The 17588-nt window shown below is 44.1% G+C and overlaps 1 protein-coding gene across 5 annotated transcripts in view; it reads left to right on the top strand.

Moving 5' to 3' along the window:
• Window positions 1-17588, top strand: part of ccdc85cb (coiled-coil domain containing 85C, b) — a 42117-nt gene that overhangs the window by 17297 nt on the left and 7232 nt on the right. Inside the window, exons 2-4 of one of the 5 annotated variants that reach the window (XM_047573313.1) lie at window positions 11483-11562; window positions 12706-12747; window positions 16765-16866. In XM_047573313.1, the coding sequence (XP_047429269.1) occupies window positions 11483-11562; window positions 12706-12747; window positions 16765-16866 (224 nt within the window). Of the gene's footprint in view, window positions 1-11482; window positions 11563-12705; window positions 12748-16761; window positions 16867-17588 lie in introns of all 5 variants that reach the window. The other 4 variants (XM_047573312.1, XM_047573314.1, XM_047573315.1 and 1 more) reach the window with 4 other exon arrangements.

Genomic DNA, 17588 nt, shown 5'->3' with positions numbered 1-17588 from the left:
CACTTGACTCTTCCTCTCCCTGAAGTGCCACACCTTTGACACAATCTTTGATGTGCACAAATATATATAAATCGCACGAGCGTTTTCACTAAAGCTCATAGGAGGCTTGTTGACGTTGGTGAAGGGTTGGGAGTGTGTGTGTTCAGACACTCGGAAGATTAAAATGTTATTTTGCTGCTGCTGCATCTTACAAAAATCTTACGTGGGCGTGTGGTGTGTGGTGTGTGTGTGGTGTGTATGTGTGGGGGGGGGCAGGCAAGTGTGTGTGTTGGCATCATATTCCTGTTCAGACAAGTTTCAAGCTGTTCTGTCCCAAGGATGAGGACGTCTTGACGCCAGGCTCGCTGGTCACATTTTTTGTTGTAGGTCAAACTGCTTTTGGAAAAAAAAAAAAATGACTCGAGGGGATAAACTCAGCGGCAGGGATAATAAGTTCTGGCTAACCTTGTTTTCTTCCGTAGTGGATGCAGCCAGGTCTAACCACTCATAATGGGATGTAATAAAATTCCCTGATGTCAGGTCTGCACAGCATCTCTTGTCTTCCTACTGAACGTCTCACTGTTGTTCTCCTGTTTCCTTTCTTACGGTCTTTGTTCCCGATAACTGCAGAGTATAAATGCTGTCGCTTTCACTTAGATTCGCTCCGTCTCAAAACACTGGACTACAAAAGGCTACGGAACTCTGGTCCAACATCAATCCAATTTTAGCTGTGGTTTGGATGAGATAACTGTCTCGATAGCCCTTATATAAGCTCTTTTTTTCTCTTTGTGGCCACCGCTGTGCTAATAGCCCTTCGAAAATCCATTTTCATCCCCCAGTGGTCAGTTATAAGTAGGGTTTGTGCAGACTAGTTGACTAGTCGCCATGACGCGCTAAGCATCGCATCGACTGGTCACTGATCACATGACAGTAGCAACACGTATGGCTCAGAGAGGACAGGTGAGCCCAGTGGGTCATTGCAGCAAACCAGCAGTCTGCTACCAGAGGAATGATCCAAATCCAGCAGCCGCGCATTAACAATTTTCTGGTGAATTTCATTGTCAAAGTCATTAGACCTTAAACTGTAGTAAAATGTTCCAGAGAAATACTGCTTTTTATTTTTTATTTTTTTACACTACAGTACTGTTAAATTCTGTTGATGGTGCTGAGTTGCAGCCGGTCTTTTATATAGACTAGTCGGCGCAGACCTGACTTGATATGCCAATTTGACAGATTCACCCTTATCCTCTGCATTGATTGCTTTTGCTCTTTACATTTGGGAGCTTCCTTGATGTTATTCCTTTGCAGAGTAATTCCTGGGATTTCCTACATGTTGTCACAGGTAATGCCGTGTTTAGAGATACAGTCGAAGCAAGGCAGATTTTGTCGGCACTTGGATAGAATAGCAGAGCCACAAGTTGGATCTTGCCCTCTTTCCTTTTCTCTGTGATTTGCATTAAAATGAAATCATACTTGTTATTAGTGGTGTAAACAGTAATGAAACCGCCACATGATGTCACTGGAAAGAAAAGGCCATTTCCACAGAATTTGAAGAAGAACCGCCAGTTGCACATTGCATCAGTACCCACACAGGGAGATGGGATTTTCATAATAAAAGGGTTTCAGGGTTGTACTTATGGAAGGAACGTCCTCTGTATTTACCATCTAACTGCTCGCTGCTAGACTCTGCTTACATAAGCATAACCTTTGCCAGCTCAGCAGTCAGTCAGACAGGCAGGCTTTTAAAGGAATGCAAATTTATGCAAATGACACTGCTGTGGGGTTTGTGGTGGCAAAACCGTGGTAACGGGTAGAGGAATGAGGTTAAAGAGGGCCGTGGGCTTCGGTAGGACGTTCTCTACCCACAATGCCCTTTGGTGTTTGTTTACACACTGCGGTGGGCTGTGGGTTGTGTGGGGTAAAGCCAACCATCTCATAAGCCTCTTCTGGAAAGCCTTTCATGGGCACCGTGGGATAGTACGTTGGTGACATCCAGACGTTTTATAGGCAACATATCTGTGTTTGTGTTATCAAAAGGCATTAGTTAAATTGCTATTTGCACTGACACTTTCAAAATGTGCTGGAATGAGTTAACTCAACAAGTAAATATCCATAAATGCCGCTAGCAAAGGACTTGTAATCCCCACAACAAATCATCCCTTTTAAACAGCTGATGATGCCGATATGTATTCAGACAAAGGGATTGTGTGCGCCGCTATTTAATAGACACGATAATGCAGCATTTCCACCATCTTCTTCTATGCAAGGAGAAAATGGTCGACTGATCTGGAGGAATGTAGTGTCCCGTCCCTTAACCAGGCAAGAGTTACAGCCCTTGACACTTAAGGTCAAGAGCCGTGAGTGTCACTGAGTGTGAGATAGCAAGAAGCTTTTTCTGTCTGACAATGAGATGCACTGAATGGAACATAGGAGAGACTGCTTTTACCTGAAAACTCATACGCACTCATAAAAAAAACATGTTTTAAATAGTTTGGGTCCTGATCTCGTTCACCTTTTTACCCCAGAGGTGAGAAATGTGGAAAGAATGTGGAAAATAATCCGCTATACAGCGTAAACCGTACATGTGGGTGGGTTGAAGAGGTGTGGTACAACATTCTGTAGACAAATAATGGCTAATCCATCTCCAAATGTCACTAATCTTTTCTCTATTGTATCGCCGTGAATAGCCACTACGCACACACACACAACCATAAGCACAGTAATTAAGGATGGTGACCAAATATAAGCTCGCAGCTTTGATTTCATGGGATTAAACCGCAGTGGCTGCCTGATCGCCATTCTTCTACCCTAATCAAAAGATTAAGGGCATGGGGCAGTGTGCAGTGGCATGATCATCTAGGAAACAAATAAACTGCAGCACCACTTTGTAAATGTTCTGTACCCAAGCAGTGGAAGCATGACATTAATTTTTTAAGACATTTGTTAACAACGTTGTCTGCTGTCATCTCCTGCAAATCTGCAAACATCCCACCAATGATAAGTGAACTTGTTAATTATAAATCCCAACCAATAATTGGCTCGTACTGTATCAACGCAATCACAGGCACGCGCACAACACCACGTGGGTGTAAATGTATTTTCAGCTGGAGTGTGTGTGTATGTGTGTGTGGAGCTGCAGGGGCGCAAAGGTGTCCGCTGACCCTGCAAGGGTGGTGACGACGAGCGGAGGAGACAGCGGAGGGACCCATCAGTTTGCCGGACAGGATGCGTGATAGCAGCCAGACAGAGTGTCAGCTGGAATATCTATAAATAAACGGTCTTTTTCTGTCTTGTCAATGCTGCCAAAGATGTTGACAAACCAATCAACAGTTAGACATGAGAGATTTGAACTAATCTTTTGTTTCCACATTAATCATCTCTGGTAATTCACCAGAGGACACAATCTTGAATGAATAAAATGGGCTTAATATGCACTTAAGACGTGAATACTGTGACTGATTAAAGTTAGTAGTGATTTCCTTTCAACTTCACTTGGTTTTATCCAGAAAGATTGATTTATGTTGGGAAATATGAGAGGATTGGCCTAGTGAGCACCTATTGTGTAATACATTAAGTCATTTCCAGTTCTGAATTTCCTGATATTTTTTTTTTCGTCTGGTTGGGGAAACTTGATTAAAGACTCATTTGTAAAACTTGCCTTGAGAAATGCCCAGTCTGACTCTGACTGTATATAAAAATGGGCTAACGTTCTTTGACGTAAACCACAGGATCACTCAAGTGAGGTTTCGAAGGCTTTGAAGCGTGATGGCTGCAGCCGCCTCCATCTTGGCTTGTCTAGCGTGAGTGGAGCTGAGGCGGGCGGGTGATGTATTGGCAGACAGCTGGCAACCTGTGACAGCACTCAGGTCAGGATACAACCTGATTTATTCATAACTTTAGAGGATGTTGTATCTACAACGGGTGGATCACATGAGAAATAACCCTTGTACGTTGTCACTTGGCTTAGAGATATGAAAATCACACTACCAAATCTGAGGCTTGAACACAACCTTAAGGGGTCATTGGAGGAACTGTATTCATTTCTCAGTCCCAGAGGTTGCCACTACTATACTATATATATTATACTATATATATATATATATATACTATATCAACATAAAGATATGTGATATATCAAAAAATATGAGACTTATTTCCCTAATCAAAAGAACATTTTTCTGTCAAGGAGCCAATTAAGAAGGTGGTTCCCTAAAGATACCTACCTAAAGTTTACCTAAAGAAGGAAAGAGTAAACAAAAAGGTCCTCGCTCATAACCAATTCGCTCATAACCAATCACCCAGTCTTCTTTTCACTGTATAACCACACAGTTCTCCACAGGGTTATGATATTCATGTTTTCCACCTAAGTGTATGAAATATTTATGCCACTAAAAACTCCTTAAGGCATACTCTCCTCTGGAGTGAAAACCACACAGAGCTGTCACCTGTTGTTAGTCAGTCCTGCCAGGCTTTGCTGTTGACAAGCAACAAATGATTAAAAAGCTGATTTCACCTGATCAGGGTTTAAGAGCTGTTGCAAGCATCCTTTTGAAGTTTAATCTTTTCGCCTCTTTCACACTAGTCACTCAGCATGGGTTGTCTCTATTCGAGCATTAAGTAGCGCTGTACTGTTATCACGTAAACGCAACGGCGCACGCACGTTCTCATGCACATGAAAAAACATGTCTTGCTTCTCCCGGAGTGCACGCTCACCCATGTACACACTGGAGTGTGTGTCTTGAGGTGAGGCGCTCCTTCCCTCTTCCTCAGAGTGGGTGCCATGTCTTGTCAGATGGGGTTAGCTCCCTGCCAGCTGATGAGCCAGCCGAGCCTTTGAAGGCCTTCCAGGGTCCTGTAGCTTACGTGCTTGGGTTGCCAGGTTCTGCCATCCCCCTCATTAATGCAGCATGGGTGCCCACTTAACTTGTTCGTCTCTGTTCCTCTGGATGGCTGGCCCTGACCGCGACCAATCGTTGCGCAGCCAAGCAGAGACAAGCACGCACAAACTGGCTAAGTGCATGGGGATGTGCACGCATACATGCACATCCCAATGCATACAGACACCCAGACACCACGCCGAATATTGCACTTTGAGTCAGGTACACTGACTGGAACAATTAATCCACCAGTCAGATGATCATTTATTCATTCCTTCCTTCAGAAACGCAAAGGAAAGACACGTCCGCCTGTATCTTTTACGAACGCTAAAACCCGCGTCAGTTTCGTACGATTATGACAAGTGTAGGTCCCACCCTATGCATTTTTAAGACCCCGTTTGTTCATGGTTGTCATTTTAAAATGTGTTACAAGGTGACAGAATAAAGAGGTCAGATGTAGGTGTTTAGTAACCAGTTACATTTGACAAAACTGAACTGTGATTGTTGTATCAGTGACCTAAATTCAAGCAAACACCGTCTTGGAAACTGCATTGAATCTTAAGTTGTGAATGTGTCACTATTAGCAATATAAACTGTATATGTGCAGTAGTAGAGTGAAAAGCTTGCAACAGTAACTGGGGCTAAGCTAACCCTGCAATTTTGTACACTGTTTCTTTTGTTTTACTTAACCATTTATTTATATGTATAATTGGCGATGGGGAAAATGCGATGGACCTCCCTTTTGGAATGTAAATGTAGGAATGTAGTCAGCAACTAATTAACCAGTCACAAAAAATGATCAACCAATTAAACAACAACGAGGGTAATTACTATTTACAGCCCAGTGAAGCTGTTGCTGTTCCATTGATTGCTGCTTGGTTGACTGGCACCAAATTCTGACTAGCGGCGTCTCTCTCGCTTTTCCTTATTTATCTTTCTTTTTTTCCCTCTGTTTTCCATTTTTGGGGCAGGCGTCATTTTGCTTCCCAGCATGAATCCGGTCTGCTCCATATTATTTCTTTTTACGTTGCCGGTTAAATCGAGATGTTTTAGTAGGATAATGGGATTTTCTGTAACCGGTGAGGTCTGGTTTCATGGAATCCGTGCCCCGCTATAGTTCCAGTTGGGTGTTGGCGCAGAGAAAAGAGAAGGAGAAAGTTTGGACTGTTGCTGCTTTTTCTTTCAACATCTTGAGGTAATTGACCCAACCTCCTGCCTTGAACACACATACTAACACACATGCAGTGTAATCACAGATGGGTTTAAAAATCCCCTTTCTTGCTCAGACCCAGTCGCTTATTTTCCCTCCCTCCCACACGAACCCATACTGCTGGCTTCAACACCCATGCAACCCACATGCACTCCCTGTCTTACAAATGCTCCTCATACGCACTCATTCATACTCTGCGCACATACACACATCGCTGAGAGAATATCCATGTCTCTGCGCTAAAACACTGAGATACAGCTGTGAATAGGAGATGAAAGCCAGAGTCGAGCCAGGAATAATAAAAGCAGTGTGATTTCAATGTACTGCGGGCTTCCAAACAGCCTTGGGATCTGACATGAAAACATGAGGGGATTCCAAAGCTTGGTTCTTTTTTTACTTGACTATTTTACCAAAGCTGCTTTGATGTAGTAAAGACCTTGGAGTCAACAGTGTGGCAGCTGGTTTTGTAACGTTCCCCCCAGAATAATCTAAATGCCCGGTGTAAATGTACGGCAGAATTATAAAACTAGTCACCCTTATTCTTGCAGCACCCCTTTACAAGCATGCCTGACTCCATGCACTCTGTCTGTACTCCACAATTTGCTCTTTAAAGAGCGGCCTACCCTGACCTCCAATAAAACCCTCTTCCACTCACTGTTCCATACAGGGATTCAAAGCATATGTATGAAGGGCATAACTAAGAACTTACGCAGAGGTGGAAAGGCAAACAACAAATTCAAGGAGGAGAATGCTGTTGCGCATACACTATCAAAGACACAGGCCTTTAAGGTCCATAATAGTCTGTTTTGTTTCATTTCATACTGGAAATATGAAGTCGGGAATGTATTTAGTGGAAGTCCTATTGCAGATTTGGAATACTTAATTATTATTAATGAATTAAACGCATCCTTTATAAATTAGGCTGAGTTAGACAGTGACACAAATTAAAGGAACGCAGTGGAGTTTTGACCACTAGTAGTGCTATTGAGCAATTCTCTTATGACAACATCCTCATTTGTTTCATATCATGCGTGCAACTGCTGTGAATGTAATTCACATCTGCTACTGGTTTTACACCATTCCATTAATCAACAGTTGGCAGCTATAACGCTCACAGACTCGTGATTTAAGGGGAAGAGTGTGCAAAACAAATTCATCCGGCTCGGGATGAGTTATCTGCTCGATGGCAGAGCCTGGTCACATGAGTGTCAGGGTGGGCACCACCCACAGATGCTCCAAATAAATAAAAAAATAAAAAATTAACTTCCCACCAGTCTCTTAGAAGTGAAGAAGCCACTTGGAGGAGTGGTGAAAACCCAACAAGTTCAGTTGCCTTTGTGTGTTGCCTTTTATATATACAACACAATCTTACATTCCTTTTTTTTTTTTAATCTGCTTTTTATTTCATGAGGGGGGAGGTGCATCCAACACGCACATAATATGTCTATATATAATCACGGGGTGTAATGTAGGTATTAACTTTGATGCATTGTGAGACTCGAGGCTTTAACACATAAACCCACTCATGCAGTAGTTCCTTTTGTTTTCTGGGTGGTGAATTTTGTATCCTTCCAAGTGGCACTAAAACTCTCTGAGGGGGGGGCTGGACTAAGAGTAACCGTGGCATGGTGCAGGCTGGGAAGCGAGAGCTGTTTTGGACAGATGGGGATGAGATGTTTGGAGCCAAGCGGAAAACAAAGGCCAGCCAGGGGAGGTCGGGACCTTTTAAAGGTTCACACAAGTTTTTACAGCTTGGCTTTCATTCAGGCTAACTTTTCCATTTGTCAGTTTTTTTTTCACTCATCACCGAGCAGCTAAGTTGACCAACAGGTCAGTCACCCAGAAACGTGTTTTTAAGAGCGCGGAGAGGGCCCGCGGTGGACGGAGTGGGTAGAGTGAAGGGATGCAATAAAACACAGAAATAGAGGGAAACAGGGGAGCAGAGTTAAGGAGGGAGTGGCTGCTGGAAGTGGGTCACAGTGGCACTGACGTGATACAAAGCGACATGCTGAGAGGGGGATGGACTCGCGCCACTGTCTGCGTCACCTTTTGTCCTGCGCGCTCGCAGACGTGCACACTCTCGCACACAGATACATCAGCTCAATTCACTGGGTAAACAACACCGGCACAGACGTAAAAATAGCTTACTTGTGCATTGTGGCTGCTCTCTGCGTTGTTTCCTGCATAGTTGGGCACATTTTACTTCCCGTGTTCTTCCCAGCACCTTGTGCTCACTTTATCAACGCTTAGGAGCGCGTTCAGGTTGTGCATAAGTAATAATGGCCTCTCCCTCGGCGCTTGTTGCGTATAAAAGGGTGGACGCAGAGCTGAGTTTTTGCAGGGTAATTATTTTGGCTCGACTGTGCGATCCCCGCATGATCTGTAGCTCTTCCTACAGCCCCACGGAGGAGCGGCGAAGAGGAGGGGAGGATGTGAAGCTGGAGGGGTGGGGGGGATGAAAGCGCGGAGGAGCGGCAGGGGAGTCAGGGAACTGTTTAATTGCCTGACCCTTCTCCCACCAGGATGAGTCTCCGGAGCCGGGTGTTAAAGAGAGGGTGACTGCTGGATTCTCCCCGGCCCGTCCCTACGGCTCCATCTGTGCATGTGCACCACGCCGAGGGGAGGTGACGGGGCGTCTGTGCATGCACGTTTTGTGCGCCCGCAACCAAATCTGCACATATTTAAGAAGGACCACTTAATCATGTCATATGTAATGCTGCACTGATGCGCTTTGAGATTTAGCCCCCCGTTACACATCAAAGGCTTATATACAGCGAGTGGGAGGGAGAGACTGAACTGTGTTATGTGAAGAGGCTTCTCTGGGATGTGGAATCCTTCACATTTGGCCGATTCTGGTTTTCTTTAGTCAAATAAAAAAACAGCCAGTATTTTGCTTATGATTGCTCAATTTTGGTTTGAACCGTTTTATCGGGATAAAATATTCTATGATGGGTTCATCTTCTTCTCCGTAAATAGTCTGTATATACTCCGGAAAAAAAGCAGCGGCGGACATCTATTTTTCGCCCTCCCCGTCGCCAGAGCCTGCTTCCTTTGTTTGAGCGCGATGGTGATGACTGAAGGCTGAGGAACCTTCGTCCTAATCGGCTTGAGATCTGGCTGCAGGTCAGGCCAGCAGATGAATACAGATTAGAGGGTCACAAGGCAGGAAGAGAGGATTACCAGCTCTGGCCACGGTAGCCTCCTCTTGTAGCCGTCCAACCGTTGGCTAATCGTTGCTGTCTGCACTGGCTCTCCTAAAGAGCCTGGGCACAAATAGGTCTGGAGGGGCCGCTGGTTGGCTCTCAAACTTGGGGAGAAAGAATGTGTTTTGTATATGTAAAATTATTAGAATTATGTATATTTAGGACTTTGTGATGCCTCTATACAGTGCTTGTGTGAAAAATACGTCTTTACGTGCTGCTGGACGGTCATCTGATTGCTGCTCTGCGTCACACCAAGCCAGACCCTCTGTGAATGTCCGTGGTCTTAGACTTTCCAGTGTGTCCTGCACCGTTTGCACTAGTCGGACCTCTGACGGTCAGCAGAGTCTTTTAGAGAGATAACTTTGAGTGACTGTTAAGCTTAGATAACCGGTCCACGAGAAGTGACGAAATGAACCCAAACGACGAAGTTCAAAGGGCACACTGGAGGCTTTGCTTGTTTTGCATCTCTGTTGTGAACTGGGGCATTCAAATACACATCTGGAATGAATCCACCAACTGAAGCATATGACCATGTCAACAACCTTGGACAGAAATCCACCGTAGCTTCTCATGCCAACCTAGCGTCTCTAACTAATGAGCTTGATTCCAGATCCCGTTTGTTGTCCCACACGATGCAGAAGACTTAACTGTGCGGAGCTGTATATCAACACAAGACTGTTCACCTATGTGTGAGACAGTTGGTTGCTATGATCTGCAAAATTGTATGTGTGTGTGTGTGTGTGTGTGTGTGTGTGTGTGTGTGTGTGTGTGTGTGTGTGTGTGTGTGTGTGTGTGTGTGTGTGTGAGAGAGAGACTCCAAATCTGAATCCAGACTGGTAGTATGCAAGTGTTTTTAATAGTTTATTTGTGTACAGTAGTGCCCCCTGGTTGCATAGTGTCAGCTAGGTTCAACAACTAGGTTATGTAAATACCAGCTTGTTAGATTTATTGATTTGTTTAAACTTAACTGGCCCTGAGGTCAGTTAACTCACGCATTAAATAAGGTTTGATTTTGATGTTTGTGTGCACTACCCTTACACCACTGACTTCTCGTGTGCATCTCATTCAACCCATCTTTTTCATCAGCAGCCTCCCCACCGGCCTTATTATTTCTCCCCTTCACCATCCCCGCTCTCTCTGTTCCACTTAGAAAACAAAATAAAATAAAGCTGTGTGCGCTGTGCTGGGCCCACGACGAGGTTCGGTTCCTGTGCGGAACGTGCCTTTGATCCCTCTGTAAATTAAACATGCCTCTTTAGATAACAGGCTCCGTGCCACCTACTGAGTCGAGCTGCACCTCCACTCGTCGCTCCTGTCCCTGGTTTGAACTCTGCGAGGCTGATTTATGTTTGGAAAGAATGCCGCGTTATCAGGATCAACAACGGTTGTGGGAATCTCTGTGGAGTAATTGTTTGACGGGAGTACAGAGTACACGGATAGTTCTGTGACAAACCTCAAATATGGCAGTTATGTCGGATTCAAACAGAGCTAAGTGGCACAGGAGAAATGGAACGAGACACGTGAAGTATGGGGTCAAAGTATAGGCACGAGGCTCTGCTGGTCTGTGTGAGAATGCTCGGTGATTGACCCCTGACATCAGACTACGAGGAGTGTATTTCCAACAAGGACACATGGCCAATAGATTTAGTTCAGTTTTTCTTCAATGTTTAACATGGCTCAATCAGAAGAAAATGAATTGAATTTTGGCTAAATTTGTGATTTGCAGCTTTTAAAAAGCTTACCCCATCTCTGCTTAATAATTTCTTTTTAGTCTTGTTTGGGCAAATACAACACTAGACTACAGGATGACTTATTTTACTTATTACAGGAAGAAAAATAATTAATTGCTCAATAATGGTTGGATGAATTTGTCATGGTAGCAATGATTGGAGTCATTTGTGTGAAACCCAAGACATATTTATATTGTTTTACAGTTGCTGAGAAATTGTTTTTTATTACTAGTCCCTGTTTTGGTGTATTTTGTTCACTGTTCATTAATAATGCATGCATTTATTTTAAGGTTTATCCATAACTAGGACCCTTAAGTCCTCGTTTCTAGGTTCAGTAGGAGTTTTCTAGGTCTCTGCACAGCAACCTTTTGAGCTCTACATGGTCCTTCTGCCTCAGTGGCCCTGCCTGCCTTTTTTCCGCTTGAGGTCTTTGAAATGCTAATCACCTCTCCTCCCTTCTTTTCTTCTCTGTCTCTCCTCCAGATTCCTCCTCCAACTACATCAGGCAGCTGGAGACGAAAGTGCGGATCCTGGAGGACGACAACAATAAGCTCCTCTCGCAGGTGAGCCGTGTGCGCACAGGCACCCGCCGAGTTCCCCTCTTTCTGTCACTTACAGGCATGCGAGTCGCGCTAGTGGCCCACTTCAGCGCCGTCTGAACTTATACCCTCACAGAACTGCTCTTACGCAACTTTTTTAGCTCGCCGAAAAAATGTGACAGGCAGCTGCTTTTTCCTGATACCTTTGCGAAAGCCGCCCCCTCACAACATGCTGCCTGTTAGCTGGAGAATATGTTTATCCATGTTTAATTCATGGGGAGTCTGTAAGCTTCAGTAGCGAGCAGTGATGTTGGCCCCCGAGGCGAACTGTGGGAGCAGAGATGAGCGTAGGGGCAAAAAAAAAAAAAAAAAAAGAGGATAAAAGGACATTAAGTGACAGTGACATAGTAAAGGATTTCTCCCTAAGTTGACCTGGCTCGCACTTCTCTCACATTGGGATGATGGTGGCGTTTGGTGGAGTTTGAGAAGGACAAGGGTGCAATTCTAGTGTGGTTCAATGGGAGGTCGCATGCCAGTCTGCAGAAGTGTGTGCCCACATACACAACCAAGAAATAGTGGACCCATATCTCGAAGGGCCTTGTAGTTATTGGCCAGTAATTACTGTTTAAAAAAACGAACATCAATCTTTTATAATGAATTTGCCCATTTTTCTTTTGTTACAAGGTTGTAGGATTCAAATCTGTTCATTAGAATGCAAGGCAGGCAGTTTAAATGGATTTTTTTTTAACTTGAAGCATTTATTCTTTTATTTTTAACTAGATTCCTCTCTTCCCAATTATCTCCCAGCTGATTCATGTGTAGGCAGAGCAGCGTAGGCTCAAATCGCCGATACAGAAACCTGGATGATCCTCATAATTAAGTGTTATATTTAGGTGCTGCACGTCTCACAGCAGTCAAGACCCACAATAGGAACCTGCTTCTTGAGGTCTAATAGTCCTTGTTTACGCGGGGCTTTCTCTTTCTTTCTTTAGATCTGAGATTGGGGATGTATTTGTTGGAATATAATTTTATTACTTGAATCCTGCAGTATAATTGTCATTCATGCAATCAAAAGCTTTTTTCTCCCTCCGTTTCATTGCTGTTGGCTTCCAGTAGACAAACAAATAAATATTGAACCATTCCACCATTATGTTTTTTTCTCCCTAGGCTTATAGCCGATATAGCTTATCGCAAATACAGACGAAAAAGGTAACTTTCTGGATTGTCACTGTTTGGCTCCTGTTTGGCCGATCGGTTAAGCCCCTTTTGCCTTTTCCAATCTTTCATCTGTTTGGTGATGGGACTTTCCGCATCTTTGAGCTTGTTGCTTTCTCTAATATAAAGGGTGGATGCAGCCAAAGCAGCACTTATACAATGTAACGCAACTCGTTTTCAGTAAGTGTGAATGGTGAAAGTTTGATCCGTTTGGACAAGTGCTGAATTAGCTCTGTGGTAATGTCAGAAGGAATTGTTTGATTGACATAGCTCGCACATCTCTACAGTTGATATAAAGCTACCAGGAAAAGACGGTTAGAGTAGGTTAGCATAAAGCTTGGAAAAAAGCCAAAACAGTGAGCATGACTCTCATTATTACTTTCATTACTTTCCCATTTTAATGAACCTATTGTGTTTTGAAAAACACAACAAAAAAAAAAGAAGTATAACCAATTCAACTGGGGCATGTTTGGTCTGTATTGTGTAGTACACTATGTAGTTACTAGTATAGTTATATAGAATTTTGACAGGTTAGTGTTGTTTCAGCAGAAATGACAATAGCAACATTTGAGCAGGTGATTTTCTGGTCTAGCTGTCAAATCATCACAGGCTGCTAAAGTAAAGAGGAGTTTCACGCTCGACTCTGTGACCAGTACAGATATACTGCATTTTACTGCATTCGTCAGTGTGGACACACCTATGCAGTCGAGTTTGAATGTGCAGCGACGCAATCTGAGACGCGCTGTGTTCAGTTCACAGGGATGACTAAGCTTAGATGAACAAGAAAGATTTGCCTGTGCTGGTCAATGACGTTTGTTAACTTTGGACTGTAGCCCAACTAAACATTCAGGGACTGACTAGCAGTAATCTTTCAATCATATCAACATAATAATATCAACAGTCTTGATATAGAGTCCTAATTCTTGAAATTAAATTGAAATCTTATCAGTCATCAAACTTTAATACTAGCCAAACTAAATCACCAACCAAATCCAACATCAGTTGTCCTTTTCCTGAAACTAAATTAACTTCATGTTAACTGTTCAGACATAAGAGCTGTACTGATTTTCCATCTTCCCTATACAATAAAGTGCAGCTGACATTACCACAGAAATGAGAAACAAAGGATTGGATTGCATTACATTGTAGAGGTGTTGCTTCTGTGCCCAGGTCCCTTCATAAACTGCTAACATGCTATGCTAATTAATAAACACAGACGGCCACGCTTGATTATGGCCTTTCTTGGAAAGAAACCCCTTTCTGTCCTTGGAGCTGCACTGCACAGTGTTTGGTACAAGGTTCACCTCCCGTAAATGAATGCTACATCGTGCTTTGGTGCATAAATGACACACGCTTGTCTCGGCTTGTCGGGATGTCTGATGGGCTGAATAATTGAATTCACGGGGGCCACCAAAGGTAGATCAAGGTATACATTATGCATGACTGACGACTGGTGTGTGTGAACTGAAGAATGTAGGAATGTCTGAATTTAAGAGATGTTATCCTTATGGTTGTGACACTATATTAAGTTGAAAGGTGAAAGGACACTCAAGAAAAGATGAACCTTTTCTACAGTTTACTATTTAATTTGACGCCCCGTTCATTCGTGTTTCTGAATACTAGCAGGTGGATTAGTAGCCTCAGTGGATCTGTTGCCTAACTTGCTGTGTTATGAAACTGTTCCAGTGAAACTAGAGTCGAGTGGAAGGAAACAAAAGACTCTTAATGCAGGAATGTTGACCCTCCAAACAAGCTTGGCTGAAGGATTTTAATTGTACTAATGGGAGTGAAGAGGGAGTTAACAACAGGGTCCCACGGTGGACATAAGGAAGGGCCTACGCAGCACAGGTGGAAGCAAAATAAGAAAAACAGGTGTGTGCTCGCACACACATTGACAACATGTCCCGTACATGTTCGTAATCTTCCGTTTAACTATTTTCTCACTCGGCTCTCCCACGTCTTCCGGGCCATACTTATCTCTGTTAACACGCCAAAGTGTGAGACGCTCGCACTTTCCCACTTCATCATTAATAAGTATGCGTTCAGTGTGAGAATTTAATGATCCACACGATGGATTCAGACGGCGCTCCATCCATTTTCTGCAAGCTAATTGATCTCACTTTGTAAGAGTGGACGGCAGTACGATCCAGTGGATTAGACGGACGACAGAGGTTAATGAATTGTGGCCTATTCGTTGACAAAGCTACAAAGTCACTGATTTATGGACTGAGGAGTTAGACTGTGCTAAAAGAAGATGGATCTGGGACATGGTTCGTGTGAGGACTGATTCACTATTTGCTGGGCTCCACTACCTCTCACTGACTACTGCACTTGCCAAGCCTTCCATCTTCACTTGTCTCATAATGCAGTCAGTGATGTTGGCTGCAGATCTGTCATTCAAACATAACTTCCACCTACCTTTACCCAGCCACTTTCATTCATGCTTAAGACCGTCTGAAGTGGTGAGATAGTTGCGCCAGTGTTCTAAAAATTATAACAAAGAACTCAAACATCAATGAGCCCACTGCTACCGCTTTCTACCCTTTTGCCGAAGTAGCATCACCCCTGCACCCTCATAACTCAAGCAGGAAACGATGCATGAAGTCCACAGCTTTTTCCTGTCAGCACCAAGAACACCGTGATGGATCGGTGTATGGAGGGCCCTGGGTTTCAGCCAGGAGGACTGCAGAGGGCCAACTGTCCTCATCTGTCTGACAAACAAATGGCTTTGTCGGTCCCAGTGGTCAAGGTCAAGTCAGGGATGGAAATAAAGTTGGAGACGTGTTGGTTTGATAAACAGGACTAATCCTGTCAGAACTATTATCATGCTCTTACCAAGCCTTTCTTATTCGCTTGGTGAGTAGGTCGTACTGTATGTAACTCCTCCACCAGACACAAAGCCTTGATAAACGACAGAGATGCTAGCTGAGGGCATGAATATGGAAACTCAAAGGATAGATCACGGAGTGCCAAGGGTAGGATTGGGAAAGGTTAGAGGAACACCAGAGACCAGAGAGAGAGAGACGTGGGTGGGTATCAAAGGACAGAGGAGACAAGGGGAATGCTGATTGTTACTTTGTGTATACAAACTGCGTTGGTGTGTACCTGAGTGTGTGACACAAAGACGGATAATACACCGGCAGACAACAACAGAGCGATGTCCGTGTATTCACGGGCGCACACACCCTCGGCTCATTTTGTTATTTATAGCGCGAGGGCTCCAAGGCATCACGTGCTTTTACACGCTGCGCCTCGCACAGAGTCAACACTAGTGCGTGACATGAGAAATGTCATAAGGAAACAGCGGCGCCACCGTGTTTCTGCCTGCGGAGAGAGAGAGGCTCGGCCGGCTGCTGCCCCCAGGAACCAGTGGTCTTTGACTGCTAATGAGGACGAATCTTAGGAGCGCCGTCCCTGCGTCATCGTGGCCTTCGATGGAGGCACAAACGTGATACAAGCGCAGGGCCTCCGTTTATCGTCAGAGTGACGATGACTGGGCAGGAGGGATGAGGACAGAACACGGGACCTTAATGAACACTCAGCGAGGATCGTAACATACAAAGCAGAGTCATGTGGACGTCTCATCAGGCTGATATAGAGTCATATTGTAGTAGTAGTAGTAGTAGTACTACTACTACTAGTAGTAGTCTGATGGCACAGATGCTAAGAGAGTAAAACACTTCAAATTGTTTACTAGCAGCATGATTGATCAGTTTCTCAGTTCAGTTTCAATAAAGCTTTATTTAATTTATTTTTATTTTTTGCAGTTATGTGGGTTAGTAGTAGTAGCAGTAAAATATCTTGTTAGTACAGCGAGTGCATTCCAGACATTCCACCTGTAGGTTGGTACCTTGAATGAATCGTATCGAATCATATCAACATGCAGTGCAGCCAGACTTGGGAAATTTCAGGTATAACATCGGCACTGAGGTTTTGTAACCCTTTATTTGTTTCTTTCTTTTTTTTGTCTCTGTGTTTCGGTGTTTGTTTGTGCCCATTTGTACCCAGCAGTGTAACCCAGGTGACCTTCGTGCCCTGAGGAAGGGAATGACTCTGTACCACTCAGAGTCCCAGCTGTCCTCACTGCCACAGCGCCAAGAAGCCATGCACATGGTCAGTACCCAAGAGACTGACACACACGCGCATGCACGCACACACACACACACACATATGCGCTTGTCTGCACACTTGGTAGAAGGGTAATCACATATAAAGACTCACAAGGACACACACAGAGATGCCCGCTCACACATAACCACCTCAACTATAGATCAAGACTACGTCTTATTTGCCCCCACAGTAAAGTCAGCTCTAATTCACTTTACTCTCTTATTAAATCTCACAGGCGACCTCCCTCTCTCTTACACATGACAGGAAGGGTGCTCAAACGTACACGAAGGAATGATAGTTAAAGGGGCTAAAGGGGGTGAGATGGACTGGAAGACGAAAGGGAGAAGAGAAACTAAGGCAGAGATGAAGTTAGAAATTTGCCAGGAGTCAGCCTTCCCTCCTCTACCTCCTGTATCCGGGCCCTTCGGCTCATTTCTTCCTGCCCAGAGCCTGTTTGAACTGAATCCCACTATGAAAGCAATAATCCTTTACAATCCACCTCCACCCCTGACCCTGCCAGTGCCTGGGGAGAAGAGGTTTGATAATTGTTTTCTGACTGCTTAAGGAGGGTCAGAGTCGGGCTGCGCTGCTACCCAGAGGACTAAATCTTCCTTGTATGTAAAAAAAAAAAAAAAAAAAAAAATCAATATTATGGTTTAATCACAGGCTCAGTGTGAGGCACGGACGTCGCTTCATTCAGAGGCAGCTCACACCTTTTGAGCGCG

Source organism: Mugil cephalus, chromosome 21 (assembly GCF_022458985.1).
Source record: "Mugil cephalus isolate CIBA_MC_2020 chromosome 21, CIBA_Mcephalus_1.1, whole genome shotgun sequence".
Taxonomy (NCBI): domain Eukaryota; kingdom Metazoa; phylum Chordata; class Actinopteri; order Mugiliformes; family Mugilidae; genus Mugil; species Mugil cephalus.
This window is presented reverse-complemented; position numbering and strand designations above follow the sequence as displayed.